The sequence below is a fragment of the Rhipicephalus microplus genome, chromosome X (genome assembly GCF_043290135.1).
Source record: "Rhipicephalus microplus isolate Deutch F79 chromosome X, USDA_Rmic, whole genome shotgun sequence".
NCBI classification, from domain to species: domain Eukaryota; kingdom Metazoa; phylum Arthropoda; class Arachnida; order Ixodida; family Ixodidae; genus Rhipicephalus; species Rhipicephalus microplus.
The window spans coordinates 23,541,744-23,568,664 of NC_134710.1; the positions used below are offsets into that span (position 1 = coordinate 23,541,744).

The following is a 26,921-nucleotide window of genomic DNA, read 5'->3' on the forward strand; positions in this document are numbered from 1 at the left end:
CATGATTCCTCCTTACACCAGCACTTCTGTAGCGTCCAATGAGCATGCATAGTTTGGCAAGCGCACTAGGAAAGACAGCGTCGACGCCACTCAAATCTCAAGCTGAAGGCTCAGCGAACAGCCGCTGCTTGACAAGCGCGACCAGCCTAGCGAATTCCGTCTGTGCCTCGCCAAGTAAAGGCTCATTGAGAAGCTATAGAACGTAAGGAGCAGAAACAGCAGCCCGGAATCGTTTAAGGTCAGACCGCTGTGACTCGTCGGTGCAGGAAAGCCAATCTTAAACTCAATTCAAAGCAAGCACAAGTAGAACGCCTACATCGCCAGGCTAATTCAGCCATGGTGTGTAAGAAGGCAGCTGCCATGCAGCATCAATAGTGACAGAACAACCAAACTGCCTCTCCCGTGCACCAAAACGCAACCACTGTTTCACAGTATCTAATCGTCATTACACATTGCAGCACATCACATGACGTTAAAACCACATGATACAATAATATCAAAACTGCAATAGCAGGAGTCGTAGCACCAATAACAATAGCAACAAAACAATAACAACAGCCCAACGAGAATCGCTGGGTGTCTATGTTATGCACTTCCTCAGGTTTCGTAGTAGTGGAGCTGCGGCATTTTTTTCCCTACATCCAATGCCTTGAGGAAACTAGTTTGCTTTGCTTGTGTATGCCTGAGAATTCCCGCATGAATGATTCTGTAATATTTGCTCTTGTTTTCTCTATCTTGTTGAACTTAAAATAAGGGAGGAGTCAAGCAACATACAGCCAGTTGAACTGGCATCTATGTTGCACCAGGATAGTGGCTACCAGGGTCATATGGAATGCCCTATGCTGGAAGCTCCTGTCAATGAGACACAGGATGACAACCTTAGCCTCGGTGCCGAGGGTAAGTCTTCCTTATGCAGCTCACTCATGCATGACTTGTTTTTACGTGAAGCTTTTATCACTCACATTTTTCAGTGATGGTGTTGTACGTGAAAAACCCAGAATTGACAAGCATATTGTAAATTAGCATAATTTCGGTCATAATGCACTGCTGCTTAAATGGCTCTACTTGAGTAACCCATAGTTGGATGCAGTTACGCATCCTCATAACACACTTGTGCCTATTAACTTCGTCGTGTTTGCATACTTCTGACATGCAGTACACGATCAGAAATAATGCTCTTGCCTTGTATGCCTTGAAATGTGTTATCAGGGCCCGAAGGTCTACTTTTATTTCTTGCAGCTCGAACATTGGATAATGCAGCCTTGCTCCAGCCCAAGTCGGTCCAGTCAAGGTAATGAGTGTGCTAATTTGTGGTGTGAGATTTTCAACTGAATGTAAATAAGTGTTAAAGGCACACTAAAGAGCAAAATGATGTTTCGTGTATAAGTAAAGTACGATTTCACAATCCCAAAAGCACCACTTTTACAGGGGCATGGCACATTGTAAGCGAAAAAGTGTGCAAAAAGAAAATACGATGAAAATACATTCAGAAATATGAAAAGAAAATACCTTGAGATTCCCGCACCAAACACCGTGCCATCATAGATTTCAAAGGCATCTACTGAGCCCTATGTAGCTGCTAATCGATAAAAATTAAGTACATTGTCATCTGTAAGTGCTGTAAGTGCCATGGACCTGGCATATGAAGTTTCAGAAAATTTAATAAGCCAATGTCACGAAAATATGATTGATTGATTGATATGTGGGCTTTAACGTCCCAAAACCACCATATGATTATGAGAGACGCCGTAGTGGAGGGTTCCGGAAATTTCGACCACCTGGGGTTCTTTAGCGTGCACCCAAATCTGAGCACCCGGGCCTACAACATTTCCGCCTCCATCGGAAATGCAGCCGCCACAGCCGGGATTTGATCCCGCAACCTGCGGGGCAGCAGCCGAGTATCTTATCCACTAGAAAACCGCGGTGGGAAAATACGATGAATTCATTTTTAAATTTCTGTCCTTTCTGCCGTGTGTCTTTTCTCAACTAAATCCACACTCTCTTAAACAAGATGAAATTTCAAACCTCATGCATGGAGATTTCGGTGTGAAATTTAAAAATTAAACTTCTACCATGATTTTCCCCACTAATAATGAACTTATGATAGTGAAACATATGGCATTAGAGTTTTCAGATAGAAGTGCATCAATTTAAACCAAGTATTGTTTCTCTTTAATGTCCCTTTAAGCCTTGCATCAGGAAGTAGAAGAATGGCATGAAAACTTTTTATGGCTGAACAACACCACAGGTAATAATAATTGATAGGCTTTAACATCCCCAAAACATGGTATGATTATGAGAGAAGCTGTGGTGGAGGGCTCCGGAAATTTAAACGACCTGGAGTTTTTTAATGGTGCACCTATATCTAAGGACGCAGGCCTCAAGCATTTTCTCCTCCATTGAATATGTAGCGTCCGTAGCCGGGATTCGATCCCGCAACCTGCGGGCCAGCAGCTGAGCACCATAGCCACTATAGACCACCGTAGTGGTTGGGTCACCGAAAACTGCTTTGCATTTAACCTAATTTTTACAAATCGAAAGTTTACTGGTCGTGGTGCTCTAGTGGTTACAATGCTGAACTGCTGACCCAAAGATCATGAGATCGAAGCCCTTATTTTCAATGGAGGCGAAAGTGCTAGAGGTCCATGTGCTTTGATTTAGGTGCACGTTATAGAACTCCAGGGTGTCGAATTTTCTGGAGCCCTCTATTATGGCATCCCTCATGATCATATCATGGATTTGAAGAGTACAACCCCAAAAGTTATTATTAATTATTAGAAATGTATAGTTTGAGCAGTGGCATAAAAAGCATACTCTTATTGAAGTTAGATTTAAGGTACTGCTATGACCTGCTAATCTAACTAAAGGTTTTCAGAGACCTCAGACATCTGTTACTGTAGTATGCTTAAATATCTGTGACCCAAAATAATATAAATTTATGGGCATTAAAACCAAAATGCAGACATAAAAATGTATTGAAGCCGCATGGCACAAAGTGTTCCTCTATACTAGGCTTGTGCGAATAGTAATATTTTAGTTCGAAGTGAATTTGAAGCGAGTAGTGATTTCGGCAAATAATTTCAAATCGAATTTGAGTAGTGCATTTCGCATATTCTAAAAAAAAATTGGCATATTTGTTTTGACCCAACAAACCTTCACAATTCTTTTTCTGATTGACACAAGGCATGCACCAGTGTCATTCTCTTTAGTTCAAAGGGAAGTGGAAACAACTTCAAATTGTAGCAGGATTTGACTTTCAGTAGAATGCAAGCTATAACCCATAATTTGCATTATGTTTTAAAATTTACCATAGTTAGAGCTTATAAGTTTGTATAACAAGCTCTTAAACTTAGTAAAGGACTTGATGTGAGGGTCAGTATAACAAGCTCTTAAATGTAGTAAATGATGAATTAAATCGAGGGTGATAGGTTCATGGAACCTTTAAGTTGGGCTGTGCGGTAATGTGATTTTCTTTGAGTGGGTGTTTTCACAGTGTAGCACCCCCGCCCACTGCAGTGAAACCACCATTATAGGAGGTCACATTCGTTTTTTATATGTTTATTTGTTCACTTCGAATACAATGAAACATCGGTTATACGAATCTTGTGGGGTCATGAAAATATTAGTATCATCTGAAATTCGTATGACTAGAAAAAATGTGGAAAATTAGCGTACAACAAAGGAAAGCTGGGGCATGTTTCGATTCATTGTCTGTCAGGCCAGCAGCAATGTCACGGAAACACTCCTGAATGATTGACACTGAAATTTTTAGGCATATGTGATCTTGCTTACACTAATAAATATATGGCCCATGCACCCATGTGTATTTAGTAAACCTGGGTGTGTGTGTGAGCCGTGACAGCTAGTATGCTAATCTTCGTACGCATATTGCATGACACTGGAGTACTGCGGCGAAAGCAACTCAAAGATTGCTTTCCATGCGCTACATTAAAGACATAAAAGTTTTAAAGCGAAAGACTTCAATGTCTCATGCTCACTCACCCCAGTCTGTTCGTTCGTGTCCTGGTCTGGGCCAGGAGGCTGCCGTGCTGCGCCAGTGGATGCTGGTCGTGTCGGACTCTAGCGCTCGTGCTTTGCTTGCGTAGTGTAGCTGTGCTCAACATGCCCACTCATGTAAGAAGGGAGACGCGCACACTGCACTCTATTCTGACCAACCCTGTCTCAACAGGCACAGGCGTTCGCTGAACACGCTTTGAAATTTACGAAGGGTCCTTTTTTTCAGAACCGCTGTCATTTATTGTTGTTTTTTATCGCAGTGGTGCTGGGTATGTGCTTCGACCGTGCCTGCACAATCAAAGTTGGAAGCTGTGTGCGTCTCCAATAATTATCCATGTTGACCATGCGAGGCTTGGCTCCTTCGCCAAAACCATGAGGTTCCTCGTGTGGGCCTTGTCCACCCTTCATAGGATGACTGATGCGCAGGGACATGGCTTGCGTTAATTTGTAAACACAGCAGAACTTGAAGAGCACGCATCAACACGTTTAAAATTAAAAAGTGCGACATGAGCACCATCTGTAACTACGACACCAGCACCATCTGCATACAGGCCTTCAAGATTTACACACACAATCATAAAAAAAAAAGGGGATGACCTTAATTTTAGGTCTGGCCATGTTGCCAATTTTTCACGGGGTGAGTGCCCTTCCAAGCGACTACAACTTTGTTCTGCCAAGCACTAGGCTCAAAGTGTGCTTGTACCTATTTAGTCAGTAGGTACCTGGTGGCAGCAATTCCCATCCTCCCACAGCAGCAGCAGATGCTCGACTGTTTCATCAAGGCTGTGGTGGGTTAAAGCACGCCCGAGGGCTTTTGCAGAACCTTATGAAGCTACCTTTCGAGATGAGTACCCAGAAACAACCGATTGCTAGGTCAGTGTACTCTTCTACACATCGGGTAAAACCGGTGGGTTCTCGGTCAGCACTGGGAATCGAACCCGACATCTCCCGCATTGGAAGCGGACGCTCTAACCATGTAGGCACCGCTGCGTTGGCTACATGGTTAGAACCTGGCATTAGTGTTCAATAAGGAAGGTACAGGGTATAGAAGAACTTTGGGCTGGCTTCTAATTCTCGCTTGGCCTTTCCACCCTTCTCAGTAGCGTAGATGGGTAGGCGCAGCCCGTCCTCATGACTGCCTATTTGAGCAACGTAAGACAACATCAGGGATTACGTCATCAGCATGCGTCTTACAACCATGCAAGGCTTCCTGCACATGTATTTCACGTCAGAGTGGCGCTAGGTTCACTCTAGTAATGTGTTGAAGAAGCATGGTAAATGCGCAGCCGAAACTGCACCACTGCAGAGCCTAGGCACTGTTTTGTTGTGCAAATCAATGAAGGTGGTGGCTATGTAAAGTATCCTATGGGCAAGATTACGTCCTTGCGCATGCAGGGATTGTGCAGGCACTGTAGAGGGGTGGAGAATCGTTTTACTGTTTTTCAAAATTGTGTGCAGCACTGTGACATTTATAAAACATAATCACCATGGCTTTCTGCATGAATTGGCAAGCTTGTTTGGGAAAGATAGCAAAAAAATGTAGGGGTCTATTTACTGGCCCTTTAAACGTACATGCTTTGTCAGATTGTCTGGCTGGGTGAAGGAATACTGAATGCTGGAATGGCTCCAGCCACAGTTTTTCGGTGCACTGATTCAAACTTGGGAAGTGGAATTCTACTACTGCAATCAAGCCTGGATATAACAAACCTGGATATAACAAAATGTCTGTAGTAATTGAAGAATATGATATAGTGTTATGAATATACCTCCATAAATAATTTTCAGACGTAACAAGGCTGTTTTTATGTAAGATGTAACTTATAATTAGGTTTGAGTGTGGAGTCTTGGCACATTGAGAATACTGCTAGCAACATTAACCACTCTTGGGAAATGAGGCCCTCTGTTTTGTCCGACATGGTGGTGCAGTGGTTAAGGTGCTCGGCTGCTGACCCGAAGGTCGCGGGTTCGAGTCCGGCTTTGATGGTTGCATTACGATGGAGGCGTAATGGTAGAGGCGCGTGTGCCATCCAATGTCAATGCACGTTAAAGAACACCCGATGATAGAAATTTCCGGAGCCTTTCATTAAAGGGCCTCTCGTAGTCGTTTTGGGACGTACAACCCTAGGTATTATTATATGCCCTCTGATTACGTGCACAGCCTTTACCATGTGATAGAACAAGGAGCAGAGGTGGAAAGATGAGAATCTATGCGATTTTCACAATTGATAAAGTTAACCGCTGTGGAAGGGACCAAAACTTTCATAAATGTCGGTTCTGTGTAAATACTTTGGGTAAACCAGTTCAGCATCTATTAAATTGCCCTTGTTAGTACAAGGGCCAACAGAACCACCCTTATGTGAAAAGTCAAAAATATTTAGAAAGGACTAAAAAAACTAAGACAGTGGCAACACTGCCTTGAAGATTCTGCATGAGCTTGTCGTGATGTCATGGATTTTAGATGCTGTTAATAATTTATCCATAAAAATAGACTTTACGTACAGAAGATTCAGACAGAGCATGGCATGTTTTGATAACTTTTATTGAGCCGCAGTGGATTGAATAATGCTATAAAGTATAGATCACACTGATTTACCTGGCATTAGTATTCAAATGTTTCATTAACCCCTTGCAGTTTGTTGTCAGTCCCTGCATAACAGCTCAACACGATCACAGCAGTCCATGTTCGGGCACTGCTGGACAAGTTCTTGTGCAGATATTTAAGTGTGCGTTTTCTTTCTACATTATGCACCATCTGTAAAAGAATAAGTAAACTTATTTTACTTGAACTTTGAGTTTTACTTTTGGGCCAGGTAGATGGAAGATAGGAAAGGGTTGTGTAGTGCAAAGGGTTAAAGAAAAAAAAAAAAGGTTTAATTCATGATGGTTGGCTAACGAAGCTGTAGTGTCACTGAATATTATTGTCAATTGTAACATAGCCTTAAGCTATTGAGGAATTCGTGACATGAAATGATTGACAGCATGAAAATTGAATGCGCTGTATCACGTTCAAGCTGCTCTTCAAGAGTGCCAACTATGCCTGGCCTTCCCATAGCACTATCTCCACATAAACAAAATCATTACTAGGCGGGTTCTTTTCCACCTGGCAACTTCTCTGCCCAGCCGTGTGCACAACAAGCTGCGCTCTTTGTCAGCAATTTTAACTAAGCGTGGCTTAGCCATGGAATGCTGTCTAAAGACTGAGTGTAATGTGCACACCTTTTCTAATGCGGCAGGCATGCAAGTGGCCATGCACCATAGCAGTACTACATTGCCACACATTGCGGTGAAGGGCGTTTTGTTTCTACTGACAATTCTCCAGTGTTGGTTGGTGTATCTTCATATCTGGATGCATCTTCTGTCGATGAACACTCAAATTTTATGGAATCCTAATCATGACAGCTTAGCTGTAAAATCAGAACTTGGACCTTCATTATAATGAAGGGCCTCTTATAATTGACCTATTTTAGCTGAGTTTGGAGAAGGCAGTCTTGAAACAATATTTTATAAGTCAAAGCCAATTCGGTGTTTCTTTCTAGTAGTCCTTTAAATTGAGATTTCATCGGCATATACAAATATGGCTCTCATGTTTGTGTGTTGTACTTTTTCAGTAGTGTGTCTGTTTCCTTGTAAAGGAAGAAATGGGATATTTTGGATTTCTAGACCATGCACTGGTTAGTGGGTGGTCTGGTAATATTAGACCGCAAATTATTTTCATTTTTTTGAGTCACTTTGGTGAATGCCTTTTTTTTTTCTATTCAATCTGTTTAGTTCAGGGAAGGCAATGTTGGCAGAACTACGAAGCAAACAGAGCAGCTTCAACTCTGAAACTTCTGGGTTCTCAACTATATCAAGCATGTCCAGGTTTGTTCTCATTTCTTGTGGTTTTGTTTGTTTTGAATTTCAAATTAATTTTTTGGTACAATATGCAAATAAAAATTGTTAATGTCAGTGGCTTTTTTTAACTTCAAAGCATAGATTCCTTAGCTCAGTTACATATTATGAGAAATGAAAATTCAGCTGGCTACAAGGAACAGCACTGGCAAAGGCTGACCATTTCTTTTTACTGTCCCTGTGAGGGTAGAATTTTTTCACTTAATGTGACTCACCAGGGTAAATTTTTGTATTGCTGATTTGAAAATTTCACGTGGATTTATTTAAGAAAAAATATAATTTTTTAGGGTGACCATAAAAGGGTGACCATAAAAGGACAAAAAAATTTGTGTTGCTACATACACATGGTTTAGTCATCAGTAACATGAAGATATATTCTGAGATAAAGCTTGTGGAAATGTTAAAAAATTATTCATTGCAATAAATATTTGTATAGTTTACAGTTATACAAAAATAAGTGCACAAAGCGAAAACACAGAAAGAAAAGTCGGTTTTAATCAAATTGGCATTGTCTCACCACACGAATTTTTGAGATGTCGCTCGTTGATTAAAATTTGTGTCTTAACTCATAAACAAATCCTCGTATGGCAGGCTGACATCCAATGAGTCAGATTTTTATTCACTAGTCTAATGGTGATTCAGACTCACTTGCAGCAGAAAAACTGGCTTGCACTTACATAGTGCAAGCGTACTTCGTTGCGTCAGTAAAGCAAGAAACAAGTCGAAAACCTATGATAATTATTTGTCTTATCGCCCACAAGACGGAAATGGTTTTTGAGATTCCCCAAGGCGGGAAAGACCCCCGCAGGGGCACCTGCGCAAGCAGGCGTTTGGTGTGTAGCGACACCACGGACCCGAGCTAACGGGGGAGTTTCTACTCCCTCCCACGCCTAGCTGTGCGTGGCTTTGCCGTGTCCGGGGATAAGGGGATCCTGGGGGTTGAGCCGACGCTGGGTAATTGGACCTTTAAGGCCCCCCGGAAGAGGCAACACACCCCTTTGGCCCCGGCTTCACGTAGACGGCACCCCTGGGCTGACCCACCCAGGGGAAATCGGCAGTCCCCTTTTCCTATCTCTCTCTCCCTATATCTTCGTCTTTTGTTCTCACTTTACATCTTTTCTGTCTTCTCCTCACTTCATTATACTTCCAATTTTCCCTGGCGGCAAGGGTTAACCTTGTGTGGCTATCCAAACTAGGGTAAACCATATTGGGTTATAGTAACTGCGTACTGCTGGCGTTGCGCAGACATGCCCACATGCTCTGCCACGTCCCCTTGTTGGACTCCGTGGTGGGTGGTAGGCGCCGTTACCGAAAAATACACATTTTCCCATGGGATCCTCGACCCCCTCTCTAACTGATCGTGCCTCGAAAAGGGTACGCACCGACGCAACCTCACTACTTTGGTCGAAAAACAGAGAAACTTTCCCAAAATACCATGTCCTTCACTGCGAACAATCATCTACAAAAGCTAGAGCAATCTCACCCTTCCTTGTGGCCAAGTGCTTGAGAGAGACCATTGGAACCGGTTATAAGGCCACGAAGATGGCAAGTGGAGATCTGCTTCTCGAATTAAAAGACAAGGAACAGTACAATAAACTCTCGCACCTCGTAGCCTTTGGTAACATCCCCGTCTCTGTGAGCGCACATCGTACCATGAATACAGTAAAGGGCGTGGTATCGGACGAAGATTTGATGACACTGAGTGAAGAAAAGCTTCTTGATGGATGGAAGGACCAAGGTGTAATACATGTCCAGCGCATCATAATCAGACGCAACAACAACGAAATAGCAACAAAGCACTTAATACTCACCTTCAACTCAACCACTTTACCTGAGACTCTCGAAACTGGCTATATAAAACTCCATGTCCAACCCTTCATTCCGAACCCGAGGTGTTGTTTCAAATGCCAGCGATTTGGTCATGCATCCCAGAGCTGCCGAGGGCAGCTGATCTGTGCTAAGTGTGGCTCAACCGGCCACAGTGCTGATGAATGTAGTCATGATGAGGTCCTCTGTGCTAACTGCGAAGGTAGTCACCCCGCATACTCCAGAGCGTGCCCAGCCTGGAAAAAAGAAAAAGAAATAATAACTATAAAAGTAAAGGAAAATATCACATTCAGGGAAGCAAGACAACGGGTCTCACGAACATTGGCACTAAAAACACCTTTCGCCGAAGTGGTGCAACGAGGGGCGGCACCACAAAGGCCCTTGGCATTTGCCCGGACCTCGCCTAGCGTGCCGAGGCCAACGCCACAAGCCCCTACGGCGGGAGCAGCCAGCGCTGCCCTGCCCACATTCAGCCTGTCCACACCAGTGACCTCTACAAGCTCTGGCAGCAGCCAGGGCAATCACGAGGCCAAGGGGGCTTTGTCGACCCCCAGCTCGGTGGGGACAAAGACTTCGTCGATCAAGGCGAAGTCTAAGCGACGCACAGATCGCTCTGTAGAGAGGGCGTCCAGTGTCTCGCAAGAGGCTATGGACACCACTTCAAGCCAAACGGCGCAGGAAGCGCCGAAGGAGCGGCGAGCTTCTCTCGACCGCCCCAAAAAAGACAGAATGCCGATTACAGGGCCTGACAAAGGCCCTGTAAAATGAGCGAATCTCTCCGTCTTTTCTGCACACAGCACTTTTTCCCTTTTTTTTTCCACTATGGACAAAATCATACAGTGGAACGTAAGGGGATTACTTAGAAATTTAGATGACGTCCAAGAACTTCTGAGTAAGTTTAACGCGAAAGTGCTATGTGTGCAAGAAACGCACTTAACTCCTAAGCACAAGGACTTCCTACGACAATATATTATTTTCCGAAAAGACCGGGAGCATGCTGTCACACCATCTGGCGGTGTAGCCATTATAGCTGATCGTAGTATAGCATGCCAGCATTTGAAGCTCCAAACAGCCCTTGAGGCAGTGGCCATTCAAGCTGTACTTTTTAACAAACTCATTACCATATGTTCTGTGTACATACCACCGCATAAACAGCTACACAGACGTGATCTAGAATCATTAATAGATGAACTCCCAGAGCCGTTTCTGGTTCTAGGTGATTTTAATGCACACAATGTCCTGTGGGGCGATGCTCACTGTGATGCACGTGGACGTCTTATTGAGCAGCTCCTTTTCTCTTCTAGTTTATGTCTTTTAAATATAAAGGAGCCTACGTATTTTAGCCTTGCAAACAACACGTACTCCTCCATAGATCTTAGCATTTCATCACCGTCCCTTTTACCTGTTCTTAAGTGGAAAGTTTTTAAAAGCCCTTATAGTAGTGACCACTTCCCAATCATCCTGAGTGCGCCGAACAAAGATGAACTCCCCCCGCAGGTTCCTCGATGGAAGATTGACTCAGCTGATTGGGAAGGGTATAGAACTCTTACACACATGACATGGACTGAGCTGTCTGCCTTGACCATAGATGACGCTGTCACATATTTTACAGCTTTTATACTTGATGCCGGATCTAAATGTATTGCCAAAACGAGCAGCATGTCTTCTAAACGGCGAGTCCCATGGTGGAACGACGCATGCAGGAAAGCATGGACCACTCAGAACAAAGCTTGGGCGTTGCTTCGAGATTCCCCTACAGCAGAAAACCTGGAAAATTTCAAGTGGGTCAAATCGCAGGCAAGGAGAACGCGTCGACAAGCTAGACGAGAGAGCTGGACAAAGTTTATATCGAGTATCACCTCATACACAGATGAGGGAAAAGTGTGGAATAAGGTAAAGAAAATTAAGGGCCAACAAACCTAATCTCTTCCACTAGTAAATAGCCTCGGGCAAAGCTTGGAGGATCAAGCCAACTTTCTTGGCACACATTTCGAACAGATATCGAGCTCCTCACACTACTCCGAATCCTTTCAGAATTACAAGGCACGAATAGAAAAACAAAAGTTAGAAAGAAAATCCACAAGAAATGAGGCATATAATCAACCATTCTGCTTAGCAGAACTGCGAACAGCACTCAGCTGCTGTAATACATCTACCCCAGGTTCTGACAATGTAATGTACGTGATGCTGAAGGAACTACCCTCCGAAACTAAAGAAACCCTCCTCTGTCTTTATAATCGCATATGGTTTTCAGGTGTGATCCCCTCCTCCTGGAAGGAGGCTGTTATAATTCCAATTTTGAAGCAGGGAAAGGATCCCTCTACTGTATCAAGTTACAGACCTATAGCGTTAACAAGCTGCCTCTGCAAACTATTTGAAAAAATGATCAATTGCCGCTTACTCCACTACTTAGAAACAAACAAATTGCTCGACCCATACCAATGCGGGTTTAGAGAGGGCCGATCTACCACCGACCATCTTATACGTATCGAGGCACACATACGTGAGGCTTTTGTTCATAATCAGTTTTTCTTATCTGTGTTTCTCGACATGGAGAAGGCCTACGATACTACGTGGAGGTTTGGAATATTGAGAGACCTCTCACACATAGGTATACGCGGTAATATGTTCAGTGTCATTGAAAGCTATCTGTCTGATCGTACCTTCCGCGTTAGAGTGAGCAATGTTCTGTCCCGAACATTTGTACAAGAAACCGGAGTGCCACAGGGTGGGGTCCTCAGCTGTACGCTGTTTATTATAAAAATGAATTCTCTCCGTCTGTACATCCCACGAAATATCTTTTATCCAACATATGTCGACGATGTGCAGATAGGTTTTCAGTCGTGTTCTCTTGGGATCTGTGAGCGACAGGTTCAGCTCGCCCTTAACAAGATATCCAAATGGGCTGATGAAAACGGGTTCAAACTGAACCCACAGAAAAGCACCTGTGTCCTTTTTTCACGAAAAAGAGGCTTGCACCCTGATCCTGAACTAGTCTTTAAGGGTGAGCGTCTACCCGTAAACACAGAACATAAGTTCCTAGGTATAATTTTAGATGCGAAGTTAACCTTTGTACCGCACATAATACATCTTAAAAATAAATGCTTGAAAACAATGAATATCCTAAAGGTGCTATCACGAACAACGTGGGGCAGCGAGAGAAAGTGCCTCATGAATCTGTATAGAAGCCTTATACGCTCACGTCTTGAGTATGGGGCAATAGTCTATCACTCTGCCACACCAAGCGCTCTGAAAATGTTGGACCCTGTTCATCATCAAGGCATCCGCCTATCCACAGGCGCCTTTAGAACAAGCCCAGTTGAAAGCCTTTATGTAGAATCGGACGAGTGGTCACTCCATCTGCAGAGAACATATTCCTTCATATATTTCCTTAAAGTAAATGCGAACAGTGAGCAACCTGCATATTCCATCATCAACGACCTGTCTAGCTCTCAACTTTTTTACAATCGACCCGCAATGGCACGCCCTTTCTCGCTGCGTGTTAGAGTCCTAGCTGAAGAAACTGATGTCCCACTGCTTGAATACCACCTCAGCCCCCCCGCTCTGCGGCTCCCGCCATGGCAGTGGCAGGTTATAGAATGTGACACATCTTTCGTAGCTGTCACAAAGCATGCCTCCCCCATACACATTCGGATGTATTTCTTAGAGCTGCAACATAAATATGACTGTCCAGAATATTATACTGATGCATCGAAATCCCATACTGGCGTGTCCTATGCGGCGGTCGGCCCATCCTTCTCGGATGCCGGCGTTCTGTCCACCAGCACAAGCATTTTTACAGCCGAGGCTTACGCGTTATTCGTAGCCGTTAAACACATCAAAGAATTGAATACGCCAAGGGTAGTTATATACACCGACTCCCTGAGTGTCGTAAAAGCGTTGAAAAAATCTTAAAAAACACAGAAACCCTATAATTATATCCCTCTATTCAATACTTTGCGCGGCCTATACTTCCAAGCAACATATCGTCGTGTGCTGGGTGCCAGGACATCGCGAGATCGAAGGAAATGTGTTGGCCGACCAGCTCGCCACGTCAATTAACGGAAGCTCCGCCAACTCTTCCGTTGCTGTCCCTATAATGGACCTAAAACCAAACATACGGAAAAAGCTCAGGGCTTACTGGCAGAAGTTATGGGATCAACAAACTCATAACAAGTTACACTTGATTAAACTATACCTCGGTAACTGGCCACCCACGTCGAAAACACGCCGCACAGAGGTCAGTCTCTGTCGGCTTAGAATAGGACACACACACAGCACGCACACACATCTTTTGTCTGGTGGTGACCCACCCAGCTGTCACAGATGTGGCCGTCCACTTACCGTACTTCACATACTCCTTGAATGCTCTGAGCTAGAGGCTTACAGGAAAAAACATTTTACACTAGCGTACAAGGAACACATACCCCTTCACCCAGCTATGTTTATTGGTCACGAACCTCTTTTTAAGTATAATGCATTGAATGCATTCTTAAAGGAAGTAAATACTTTCCATGTTATCTACTCAAGTGATCGGTAGCACGGCCTCCGAAAGGAGGCTGCTGCTGCGGATGCTACATCCAAAAGAGCACCTGTCTCCCGGCCCTTGGGACCAAGGGCGCTGGCGAGAAATCGGTGCTAATATAACGCTCCTATTTTATGATGTCATGACAACTAAAGACCCATTCTCACCAGGCATGCTTCACTTCCCTTCCATGATTTTAATAAATATATGTCTTACGCATCTTTAGAGCGCAGAACTTTAGGCCCTTTTACAGCCATTTATCATAACCATTGCTCTCATCCGGTATCATTTCCTGGCGCTCTTTGGCCACCAATGGCCCTTGCGCCATTGAACAACATATATCATCATCAAGACGGGAAAGACAACCACCATAGCATTACTGTGTATCAGTCAGCAGCTGCATGAAAACAGGCATAATTGCACTTCAGGGTGCAACAAAGGAGGGAGGAACAAAAGTGTCATCCTTTAAGATATTGTAAACTAGACAGCATCAGTTCTGCGGGTGTGAAAAGCAGGAGCAACCTAAAAGACGAATCCGAAACTTGCCGGCGCACACTCTAGTAAAGCATTAAAAAAAAAGACATTGGTGCAAGAAAAAATTTTATATATCTCTGCAACGCGGTAGCGCATGCCGAGTAATAGAAATAAATGATTAAAAAAAACCTATTCTTTTTCAACATACGAGCAATGATGCACATGTACGTCAACCATCTTCAAGATGTTTCCCGAGGGTTGCACATGTTTGTCATTGACCCTGAAAGGGTTTCACTTGCTTCTTCAGATGAGCTGGGCCTGTCTTGTCAGTTTTGACTTCTGTAGCTGAGATGGAGCTCAGTTACTTCATATGATTTAAGTGCTGACGTCTGACACTTGGGACCAGCACAGCATGTTTATGTATCTAAGGTCTTCCTTTTTTTTTCTTGTGGGAAAGATTGCACTGCACTTAAGGTAGTATGTTTGTTTAGAGATTGCGGTGGCATTTTTTCATCTTAGGTAAAAAATTATTGGCATTCTGTGAATGGAAGTTATAAAAAAATGTGATACTTTTTGATGTTGAAAATTTTGTTAATTGCAGTGTTTACTTTCGCTTCGGTTCGCGTCGTATTGGCGTGATAGGTGTTACACATCAAAGCCAACACCTATAAGTGGGTATGGTAGTGTGAACCGACCAAAAACAAAAATTTATATCTTTATTTAATTATTTAAAAGTATTTCTTTCTGAGGCGCAGCACCATGCATTCGCTAGCGTGTGGGAGTGCTCTAGGCCATTTAAAAGTAGACCTCCTAACACATACATGGGTGCCCTATGTTTATGCATGTGCACATTTTTTTTTAGTAACTATGGCTAGATCAGTTGACTACATTATCTTCCTATCATTTTCGTGCCTTTTGATCTCAAATTTTCCCACCAAAATGCTTTTTTCAGTGCAAATATTTCTGTGGGTTGTAAGTTCGTTCTGCACGTGTTTTTAACCATAACATTGTGTCTTTTTTAAAATCAGTTTTTTGAAAATTTTTCAATCTGATGTATCTTTTCTTCAAAACTATTGTGCTCAAATTTTCTTAGATTGCACATAATTCCTTCCAAATATTCTGACCTAGAACATTGAAAATCTGCCCAAGTTAAATAAGAAAATAAAAAAAAAAGATTAATTAGAAAGTTCTTCTCATAGCACAGGACAAGTGAGGACAACATTTTTTTTCTTGTGAGGTAAATGTAGGAGCCCATTTTTATAGGTCAGAATTATCATCAATATTGTTTTGAAAAAGTGTGCCAAATCTAGTTGTTATATTGTTTTTTTTTTTTGTTTTTGAGAAAAGGTTCATTTAATTTTGTGCCCCAGCCTGAAATTCGGCACTTCACTAGAAGCAAGTAAGAAAACATGGAGGGTAAAAATTGCACGGGCTGAAGGCGACAGACTCTCTTATTGGGCACACAAAATTTCACGACAAAATGTGGTGTTTAGTTCGTGAAATTTAAAAGTGAAACCTAGATAACCTGTTTATCCTACCATACTCTCTTAACTCTCTCGTTACCGCGCGAAAACGGTTATTTTTAATATATCTCTGGAAGAACGTTTTTGCCAGCTTGAAAAGTACTCCGGCATGCATCAGGATACGAAATTGTGCACAATAAAATGCCCTTTCCAAAAAATATAGCTTGTAGCACAACAAAAATATTTTAAATGAATAAAAATAAAGAAATTGTGTAGTTTTTGGTTGCTATCTGGTAAACAGTGCAATAGAAAACACTATATCTTCAAAAATATTTGCAAGAAATTAAATTAAGAATATACATTTTGAAGATAAATGACTCAGCTATAGTATAATAAATAATAAATGTTGTACAGAATGTCTCTATTCACGTAGACAAAGAAAATCGATGCTGCTTCATTGTTTGTGCCTGGCCGTGAAGTATTGCTTGCTTTTTCATGAGACATGAGTGAACACGTACGCTTTTCTCAGTAAATTTTTGTTTATTGCAATAAGAGCCTGCAGGTGTTCCATTATAGATAGATGCCCGTGATGTGATGAATTCCTCTAGAAATCAGATGTCCAATGAATTTCTTCTAGCGTCACCTTTTTTCATGAGCCGCCTCACTCCGCATAGGTTGGCGTTCGAATAGTATTATACGTATGCAAGCATATTTCTTTGCATTTCTGCACATCGTATTAGAAAAATCAATATCGTGCGCTGTCCTGAAATTGTTCGCCCTGCTCCGTAGTCAGGTCCAATATGTGCTCCTGTGACTTTATTGTCAGCACACCGTGCCTTAATGATGTGTGGACCTCGCACGTAACCAGAGCAGCTATAAGATTGTGCACAAACGTCAGCTGCTACGCACCTGTGGTGGAGGAGACAACTTGAGGCTGTAAACAGAACAAACCCATAAACAGCTGCGAATGTCTCCGGCTGACGCAAAACATCGTTGCCATGATACTTGAAGCTGAGGTACTGTCATCTTCAGACTTCGAAGCCCTTTCTCACCCAATTTTGATGTGTATGCAAGACAGTTTCGAGCAGTGCTTTTTCTCAAAAGTAGGCACCAATGCGGGTGTGACCACAACTATAAAAGCGACTGGTGACACTAGACGCCGCCTTGTGTCTTATATAATGATACAAGCGAAACCAGAGCTGCTGGAAACTGGCTCAGAGGGCCACACGCACACTTTACACATGCGGCGGACCTTCGGAAATGTTTTTTATACAATAAATTTCCTCCGACTCTTAGCAACAGCTCTCTATTGAATAGCTGGCATATATTTCTGGCAATGATTACTGCTCAACACTGTCAGATGGCGAAGCTAACTCCTTGAATCTATATTTGGCTTGAAAAGATTATTTTGATTACAGAACTTTGATGTTACTGTAACATAACTGCGAGGGGTAAACACTTTTGTCAAGTTTGCCAGCCAAATGCTTTTACCCAACAACATGTGCAGATTGGTTCATGCGAAGGTGTGTCAAAAATCACTGTGTTGCCAGAACGGGCAAATTCAAATTGATTCTTAAAGTTAAGTGGCTGGACTAATTACTAGAAAGTGTTGGGTGCAGGAGAAAGAAATTCAACATCCCAAAATCGACAATCCAAAGCGTCGATCACCGGTGACCAGTTTCAATAGGTGTGGTAACGAAAGAATTTAAGGGTCACTAAAGACAAATATTAAGTTTAGGTTGATTATAGAAATAGTTGTCCAGAAACATCAGAGTGCTTCTTTCATGCCAAAAAAAATGCTTATTTTGATATAAAATCACATTTTAGTGGCCTTCATGACATTAGAGCTTCAAATCATCTGTCTGAACGGGCCTGATGTAGCAGTTTCCTTGCCCAACGTTGCCCGCCTTTACTGCATGGCCGTTGACATAAGTAAAAGCAGAGTGAAAGTAGTGGGAGCCACAGCAGCAACATGGGCCATCGAAGCTTGCACACAATGGATGTCGTCAGTAAACCTGGTAACGAGACAGCGGCTTGTGACGCTGGTGCAGAGGCATGGCACTCGGCCACTTCGAGAGGAAGGGTTTGCTTCATGGCACCAAGTAGAAAGTTATGTCGATTCCTTTGCTGCGGCGCACCATTCAGGCATCCGGCAACATTGCATGCATGCAGCATTTTTTTTCCTACTTTCATGAGCGTGCAAAGCACACTGCATTACGTGATACCGAAACTACCACTGAGACGCGACTGTATGAGTGAAGCACCACGTGAGCGAAGCGCTTGAGTGAAGCCAAGTGGTTCTTTTTCTATGAATCGAACAGAAACATACAAGCAGCGTTTCAATATGTGTTGTAATGCATGGAAGGTTTTTTCTTTTCTTTCAACTGGTTTGATTACTAGTGATGTCGTTGGCGCTCTGGACTATTGGTGTCGCTAGGACGATTCCGAAATATCCCTTTTGTAGTGCATATGGCGTCGTACATACACCTAAATTTCTCGATTAGTAGAGTACTGCTGTTGATAATATTGATGTTGAAGATTTTTTCAAATATTGGTCTTTCACTGTGATGTAAATTGTTATTTGCCTTCAGTGTTTCTTTAATGACCAGATTCATAGTGATACAATGATAGTGATACAATGTGGTTATCTCGAGCAGTAGTTACACTTGATTATGATATCATGTTTCACTTGGTAAGCACTGTAAATTGGTCTCCCACTTGTGTTATTGGGGCCGCTGCTCTAGTGGCCATTTATGCATGCATGTGGCCTGAAACATCAGCCTTTCTACCGTGGTATCTTAGGGGTTATGTGATGTACTACCAGCTAAGCCTGAGGTCCCAAGTAGGATTCCTAGCCACGGTGATTGCATTTCAATGAGGGTGAAATACAAGAATGGCTGTGTAGGCTCAAGTGTAGTGTAGGCTCATGTTAAGAACCCTACTTTGCCAAAATTACTTCGGAGTTTTTCATTGTGGTGTCCCTCATATTCATGTCTTGGTTTCGAACCCCAGAATAATAAGAAAAATAGCCATACCAGCTAGTAGTCAGTGTTGTTTCTTGCTGTGATGAACAGTGGCGACATTCTAATACTGACAGTATTGTATTAAACTATGGGCTCCACATTTCAAACCTTTACGTCTCTTTACCACATTTCTTATTCCTGACTTTTGAAAAGCGAACAACAGTACTGTGCAAATTATTGCATTTCAGCGTTGAGTCCTTGCTTGAAGCCCGTCGGGAGGATCCTGAAGAGCTTCTCCTTGCACTTGGCTTTGGTGGACCTGTGCGAGATGAGAACCCAGTCTCACGCATTCCTGAGCGCTTCTTGGCACAACCATCGCAGGCTCGTGGTGTCGATATGCGCCGTTTTGTCACCCACCAGGAACAGTTAAGCCAGCGACATGAGGCCGGCCTTCCAGGTCAGTTTGGTGAGGATGCGCGTTCCTGCTTTTTGCTTCGCGATGCCCAGATTCGCTGGCTGCAACGTCGTGCCGTTCAGCGTTTGCATGCCCAGCGGTTGGTTGCTCGACAGCAAGAGGCTGAGGAGGGCACCGGGCATGTTGCTTCTGACCAGACTGCTTCGAGTGCCAACTGGTCCCCTGCAAACCGGACCTGGGGCAATAGGGGTGTGCCAAGCATTTCTGTAACCTATGGTGGCACTACAATGACGTGGGAGACCTACTTTGAAGGTCTGGAGCACCGCAACATAGTTGTTGGGGAGAAGAGTGCGGCACTTCCACTTGGACATCGAGCTGTGCGGTCGAGCTTGGTTTGATGAGTGTTACCATTGCAAAATGCGATGGAAGTTGACAGCTTTTTCTGGTAGTGTAGTATGCAATTGACTTGCACTTTTGTTAGCTCGTCGTCACACTTGGTGCTGTGGCTGTTACATACTAGAGAAAAAAAGAAAGATTGCTATTCAGGTTCTTTTTCTAGACGATGGTATGCACTCTGGCGTTTACAGAAGTGATCATTGCATTGCTATAGAGCATTTTTTAATCTATCTTGCTGTGGAAGCAGAGATGAATTACTAGCCTATAGCTGTCAGTGCATCTTATGCTAACTTTGACACTTCCATGAAAGATTTGGTGTGGTGATATTCAGCCTCACTAGTAGTGAAAAGACTCCTGGTGTGCAGATTTCCCGGGAGTGATTTAAGGTAAAAGATATGAAAAACATTTCAATAAGGCCTAAAGCTGACTCACAGTAGCTGATATAACTGCACTGTCGGGGAGCTCCTATTTGAAGGAATTGCTATATTATTCTATTTTCACCAGCGCATGTGTTGGTTAGTTATGTTAAAACAAAATCAGATTGGCATATGCATATAGCATATCTCATTCTGTTTTGAACCTCGCCTTAGCCAGTGCTACTACACCTGTGGCTTGCATCTCCACTTTTTTGTCAGCACTAGACGGATAATGTGAGAGACACATGATAATTTAGAACTGGCTATACAGTAGAATCTCGATGATACGATTACAGTTCATGCCAATTTCACGATGATACGAAATTTAAGGTCGCTTCGGATATACTAGATTATAGAAAATACACCATGATTCGGTGTTATACGAACAGTTTCCCAGCTACCGCGGATGACACGAATGCGTGATTGACCGCTGCACACAAGTGGTGCAACGTGGCTTTTCTGTGGGAGGAAGGCCCGTTCACACTTGACCTCGAACGGAGTGAATGCAGCAAAACTCACCGGAATTTCCCTGGCTTCGCTGCCGGAAAATCTTGCTGCGAGGCCGACGCGAAAAAATCTGTCTGCGACTAATTTTGCGGTCACGCGATAGCGGATTGCCTTTCTGCTATGGCTTTGGCTTCGCTGGCTGCACTAGCACTCATGCCACATGATGTAAACAACCAGCCGTACATTCAACATGGTGGCAAAAGCGGTGCCGGTGGCTTGCGTCGGCGTAATTGCGAACTACTTGTGCAGCATGAAAAAGCTTATGACCTTGAAAAGGACGCATTCGTTGCGAGCCTGGTTTGAATTACGTTCACTGCAAACTCTAGAAGTAGAAAAGGTGCAGCAGCAGCGAGTCGTCATGCCCTAACGTGTCTCGTTTTGCACTCCTGGCTGAATCCGTCGCTGCCTCTGCCGGTTCGTCACTTGTGTCGTTTGTTCTAGTGTACATCCTGAAACAATGTTTGGAAAGGTGTAAACTGTTTCTTTTCAGTGATTCGCATGCATAACTAGAACTCAGTATGGATTTTAATGCTCAAGAATGAATATCAAGTGGTTACGGTGGTGGTGGCATGTATCTGAGGGGAAGAACAGATGCGAACATTTTCGACAGGTGTGGACATGGTCTTGCGGCCGCTCTGGCGTTTTCGCTTGAATTATCTTGTGTGAATTCTCCTGCACTGACTTTCTTCATGTCGACTATGCAATGTGTTTTTTCGGCCGCTTAAGCGGCAAGGCGAGTGAATTTCCAATAAGTTTTGCCGCTTTCGCTCCCTTTGATGCCAAGTGTGACCGCCCCTTATAGCGCCAGCAGCATGAATGAGGAAACCGCAGCACTTTATTGAGAGCCAGTGAAAGCAGGAAAGGTCAAAAGAACATCATGGACATTTTTTTCAGCAAGAAGTAGTAGACCCCAATAAAGTTCTTGTTCATATGCAGTATCAGCTTTAACTTGTTTTTGTTTCATATGAATTCAGGATGATACAAATATTTTGCTTGCTCCCTTCAAATACGTATCATCGAGATTTTACTCTACTATGCTAAAGCTCAGCTGAGATCAGGGGCAAATCACATAAGGTTGTTTTCAATTACATGCTCAATGCAAATCAAAACTTGCGTTAGTGAAGTGTACATGTGAATTACATAGTGCACTGAAATCTTATTTTAAGAAAGTTGCATCTTGCACGAAAATAAGTTTGTTATATTTGAAAATTCATTATAGAGGTATATTCTTATCATTATGTTTAATGCAAGGCTTTTCCTCATTTACTTCGTTATATCTGGGTTCATTATATTGAGGTTTGAGTGTACTGATGTCTATCAGTAAGGATAAAGGGGCTCCTGCAAGGCCTTTGCAGCATGGTTAGAAAAAGCTGCCAATTGGTAGTCGAGGCTCCTGTGAGCATACGAACCAAACATAGCACAGCATGCGGCCTGAAACTCAAATTAATTCTCAGAGTTAGCTAGAAATTTCTTCTCTCTACAAATGATGCCATATGCCCAAATAGCCACGCCATATAGCCGAAGTCTACAGCTGTTGCTGATTTGAGCATTGTGAGTGGTGTAGGTCCCATGGCCGCTGTGGGATATCACATGCATGTGCGCATTTTCGCTATCATATTGAAAGTAAGGTGCACATTCCAAGAAGAATGAAAACAAAGGGCTCAAGGTCATGATGCGCTCTGACGAAGGGATGCACCTTCGTGCCTCCTTGTCATCCTCCCCCTGCATAGCTTTCAGCGTGCTCACTGGTACGAAAAGAGAGAGATAGAGTGCTTAAAGCGTGTGGCAAATCTTTGTGACTCCGTGCATAGTTGACAGACCCTGAAATGATTTCCAGCTGTCTATTCGTGAGGCAATAAGCTTTTTCAGAGCAACCTATAAGGCCTGTCCACGTGCTTCTGGCACAACAGCCGAAACGAACCTGCTGAAACACCTGTCACACCCAAGTGCGGGGAAAATGAGTGAATCGGTCATCACTCTCCGCTTAGGTGCGGCAGGTGTCTCAGCATGTGCATGACGGCTGTCTGGATAGCGTGTGGACAGGCCCTTAGATCACTACTAGGAGAGGTATTGCAGTGCTGTTTTAATTGCTTTACATTCAAAGTTGTTCATGACATGCATCCTATGGTTTAAATGTCAGACTGCTGTGGTGTCATAGTTATGTAAGCCTAATTCTGTGAAAAAAATTAAGCTTTTTTGCAGGTGTGTCGCACCGAGATACACAGTCTGTCTATGGTAAGATGCTATGGTAATACATACTCTAGTCCAATATTTCGGTTTTAAGCTACACAACTGCTTTAGCGCATCAAATAAAAAAAGAAACACACTGACCTCTCAAGCACCGCGCATGCAAAACGCGGCAACCCCCACACACCAGCGGCGCACAAATGGCGGGTGTTGAGGGAGGGGGAAGAAAATTCACTGTTTCGAGGCTACGCTCCTCCTCGCCGGGAAAACGGTCTATAGCCACTGCTAGACGTGACTGTAGCACTCAGTTAGCCTGTGCCGACCTGCATGTTTCCAAGCATATCCGCTGAGAGGATCGCAAAGCGCACGCTGTGGTTACTGATAACCTTATTGGCCACAATTAAAACATTCTGATTTTTGTCTCACCACATGACATGAGCCTATAACCACGGTGGCAATTACAGTTAAACCTGCTTATAACGAACCTCCTAATAACGAATTCCTCAATATAACGAAGTATTTCTATTCCCCGCTGTCATTCCATAGAAGCACATGTATTTGCGACCTCTATGTAATGAAGTAACACCGGGAAATAACCTTAATGTAACGAATTTTCCCCTTGCAGAATATAGGAATTTCACTCCGCGTTTTGGTACAAGCATGCATCTTTCGCAGCTGTCCCACCGCTCACGAAGCGTGAAAATGAGAGAAAGCGCTCATTATTGTGTGCGGTATTGTGTGCGGTGGGCAAGCGGATCTGCGCCCCACGAACCAGTATTGCCTTCAGTCTCGTTGCCACGGGCGCATGCGCGAGTGTGCCCCCCCCCCCCCTAAAAAATTACTTTTGCGCGTTGGCAGTGTTACGTGTTTAGTTACCGTTGCTATGTGGGGTTGCGCTGCACATGGCGGGCGCTTTACCAAATAGTTTTCTGTGGTATTTGTGCCTGTGTCCGTGTTGTTCACTCATAAGCAAATCCTCGTATGGCGGGCTGACATTCAAAGAGTCAGATTTTCATTCAGTAGTCTAGTGATTCGGACTCACGATGCCGTGTGCGCGGCACCCAACGACGTTCAGCTTGCTTTTTTTTTTTCATGCGATAGCAATTATATGGACAGTCTCAGCTGTTTTTTTTTTTTGCCGCCGCTGCGATTCACCGTATCTATATATACGAAAACTTGAGGGGAAAAAAAAAAGGCCGCCCGCGCTCGGCGCCCAGCTCGTCACCATGCGCGGACGCCCGCTTATCTCTCACGCGTACTTTTCCCCATGAATGGGGGGGGGGGGGGGGGGGGTAGATGCTTGTTTGCGCGCGCTTATTCTTAGGTGGGGAAAATCGCACACCTTGACTTTGGGATTGTGTTTAGTTGCCAGGCACACAAAGATAATTTCGCTCACTGGACAGGCGCCGTTTGCTAAAAGAGTGTGCTTTTCAAACACAGCGAAATAACAACTGGGGCAGTTGTTAGTTCGCACTCATATCTGTGCCTGTGGTTACATTTCGTGCGTTAAGTGTTGAGTGGTAAACATAGTTCGCTCTCGTCCTGTGTATGTTGTTTTTGTGCATTATTTGTGTGTGAGCAGTGCGCTGCACGTTTCGATCTGCATGCCGTTCTCAGCGTTACATTCCAAGTTGTTGCTTATCGCATTCATTGCTTCGCCCTTGCGGCAAAACTGGGACTTTTCCTGATTCCGGACAACCGTGTCGTCACCACCAAGGGGATGTCAGATCAGGCGCTGATGGAAACTCTGAGACCACGGTGACGACGAATATTTGGAGGTCGACTCGTCTCGCGCTTCCGTCTTGCGCTTTGCCGCGAGGTCGCAGGCTGGTAGCTTTCGCAATTAGCCGATTAGTTCTGGCAACACGCTGGTGCGTTGAATGTAATGCAATGAACGCGATAGCAAAAAATTATAGTGTTGTAAGAGGTAAGGCTGGCAGCCAACTCGTTTGGATCCAATATCACGGAACTCCTACAAAATGCTGGTGTGAGCAAATACAGCTGCTCCAGGGAGAAGTACTCTTTTCAGACAGTCTCTTCACGTTAAAATTGCACTGATACTCTCCGAGATAGCAAGCGCGCCAGTGATCGCGCCTGCCCTTAAAATTCAACTTCATTACTGCTACTCGAGCGACGTCCCCTCCCCTCCCTCCGTTGTTTCATGCTCGTTCAAGACGGGTGGTTTACTTTCTGTTTGAGCATTCGAGTGTAGTTCTAACACGCTGTGTATGTTATCTTATGCACTTTCCAGGCGATAGTGATGGGCCAACACATTTGATCTCCGATTCATTAGCACTCGTTCACTTTTACCCGCTCGTGAAAGTTACGGTTTGTGGTGGCATGATGTCAAATCGGACTTAATGCGGAACATGGTGGCGACAACAAAAACCCGCCTAGTGTCCATATAATTGCTATCGCAATAATAGCGCAGCTTTTTTAGTGTAAAATAAGTGCTTTGGGGTAGCTCTGCCCTAAATCCCCCTTTTGTTTAATTTACATATTTATTTTTCTAATTTTTGTACCGAACCTGTATATGATGAATTTTTCTTTATAACGAATTTTTCCGGAAATTTATCGATTTGGTTGTATCCAGGTTTAACATGTTATATGGATACTCGAGGCACATTTTTTCCATAGCCGTCAGGTTTCGTATAAAAGTCTAAATCGATAACATTGACCCGCACATCATGTGTCCTATATGTGAGTTAAATTGAGCAATGGTTGCCAATGATTGCAGTTGAAGCAGAGCTTAAATGAGGTGGTTGTCACCTTCAAACGAAAGTCGCCTAGAGATTGTGGCGAAACAGTGCAGACGATGGGACGAAGAGTATACAAGACGCAGGTGGTGCTGTGTTCTGTATATTCTTCGTCTCGCCGTCTGCATTGTTTTGCCACAATCTCCATGATCCAATTTGCCCACCTAAAAACTATTGCGCCTGGAGGGGGCTGTGCCAGAGGAGGGACAATATGGCTAAGGCAGGGAACGCATGCTTAGATCGGCTGATGGCTCATACCTTTGCACATCTAAATTTCTCATTGCACTGCAAAGTTTGCTTTGAAGCCATAAACAGCACGAAAGTCACTTCGCTCGCTTTGGTGGCTGCATTTCCTTATAGAAAAAACATTGAGTTGCACCAGGCCACATGCTGAAGAGGTGAGGTGCTAGTATTACTTCGTGTAACTTTTCAGCTTGTTGCTATTGCATTGTTTGCTTCGCCACCAAGGCAGAACTTCACCTTTCTTTTATTAATCTTGTCAAGCTTTGTGTTGATCAGAATCTTCTAAATATTATAAATATATGTTGAACTGAAAGCAGCAAGGGTGGTGAAACTGACAAGGCACTGATGGAAGTGAAAGAAAAATGCTGACTGCAATACTGGCCTAGTTTGGGAATCTCTGCTGTAGTGTGTATCACACGCTTAGTCAACTTGCGGCCTCGTATTTGCTTGTTTTTGTTTGATAGTATTTATTGTGTGTATATTAATAATGTGTATATATGGTACAAGGTGGTTTCTTTCCCATTGCTAGTGTGTTGTGTTCTCTTGTTCCGAGTTGTTTTGCTCGTCAGGGCAAAAAAAAAAAAAGAAGAAAAAACTGGTAAAAGTAGCAGTGCGGTGTGTCTGTGTTCGTGTTCTTTCATATTGATGTAGCCACTAACATTGTGTTAATGTTTTCTTAGGCCTTAAACTTGTTTTATCACTGTGGAATCAAACTCTTGCTCAGTTTTATTGTAATAGTACCTGCTATATAGTATATGCGTGTCACATTTCTCTTTGCACACTGCATCATGTGCATTTAGGATATGCATTTGTTAAACTAAGGGCATGATAACTAGTCAAT

At 43.5% G+C, this 26,921-nt stretch overlaps 1 protein-coding gene across 1 annotated transcript in view; it reads left to right on the top strand.

Annotated features, from left to right (window-relative positions):
* The window catches only part of olf186-M (Ki-ras-induced actin-interacting protein-IP3R-interacting domain olf186-M), a 124,590-nt gene that overhangs the window by 33,486 nt on the left and 64,183 nt on the right, over positions 1-26,921 (top strand). The window contains exons 5-8 of the mRNA XM_075881976.1: positions 755-897; positions 1,240-1,291; positions 7,786-7,878; positions 19,409-19,617. Of these exons, the coding sequence (XP_075738091.1) occupies positions 755-897; positions 1,240-1,291; positions 7,786-7,878; positions 19,409-19,617 (497 nt within the window). The remainder of the gene's footprint in view (positions 1-754; positions 898-1,239; positions 1,292-7,785; positions 7,879-19,408; positions 19,618-26,921) is intronic.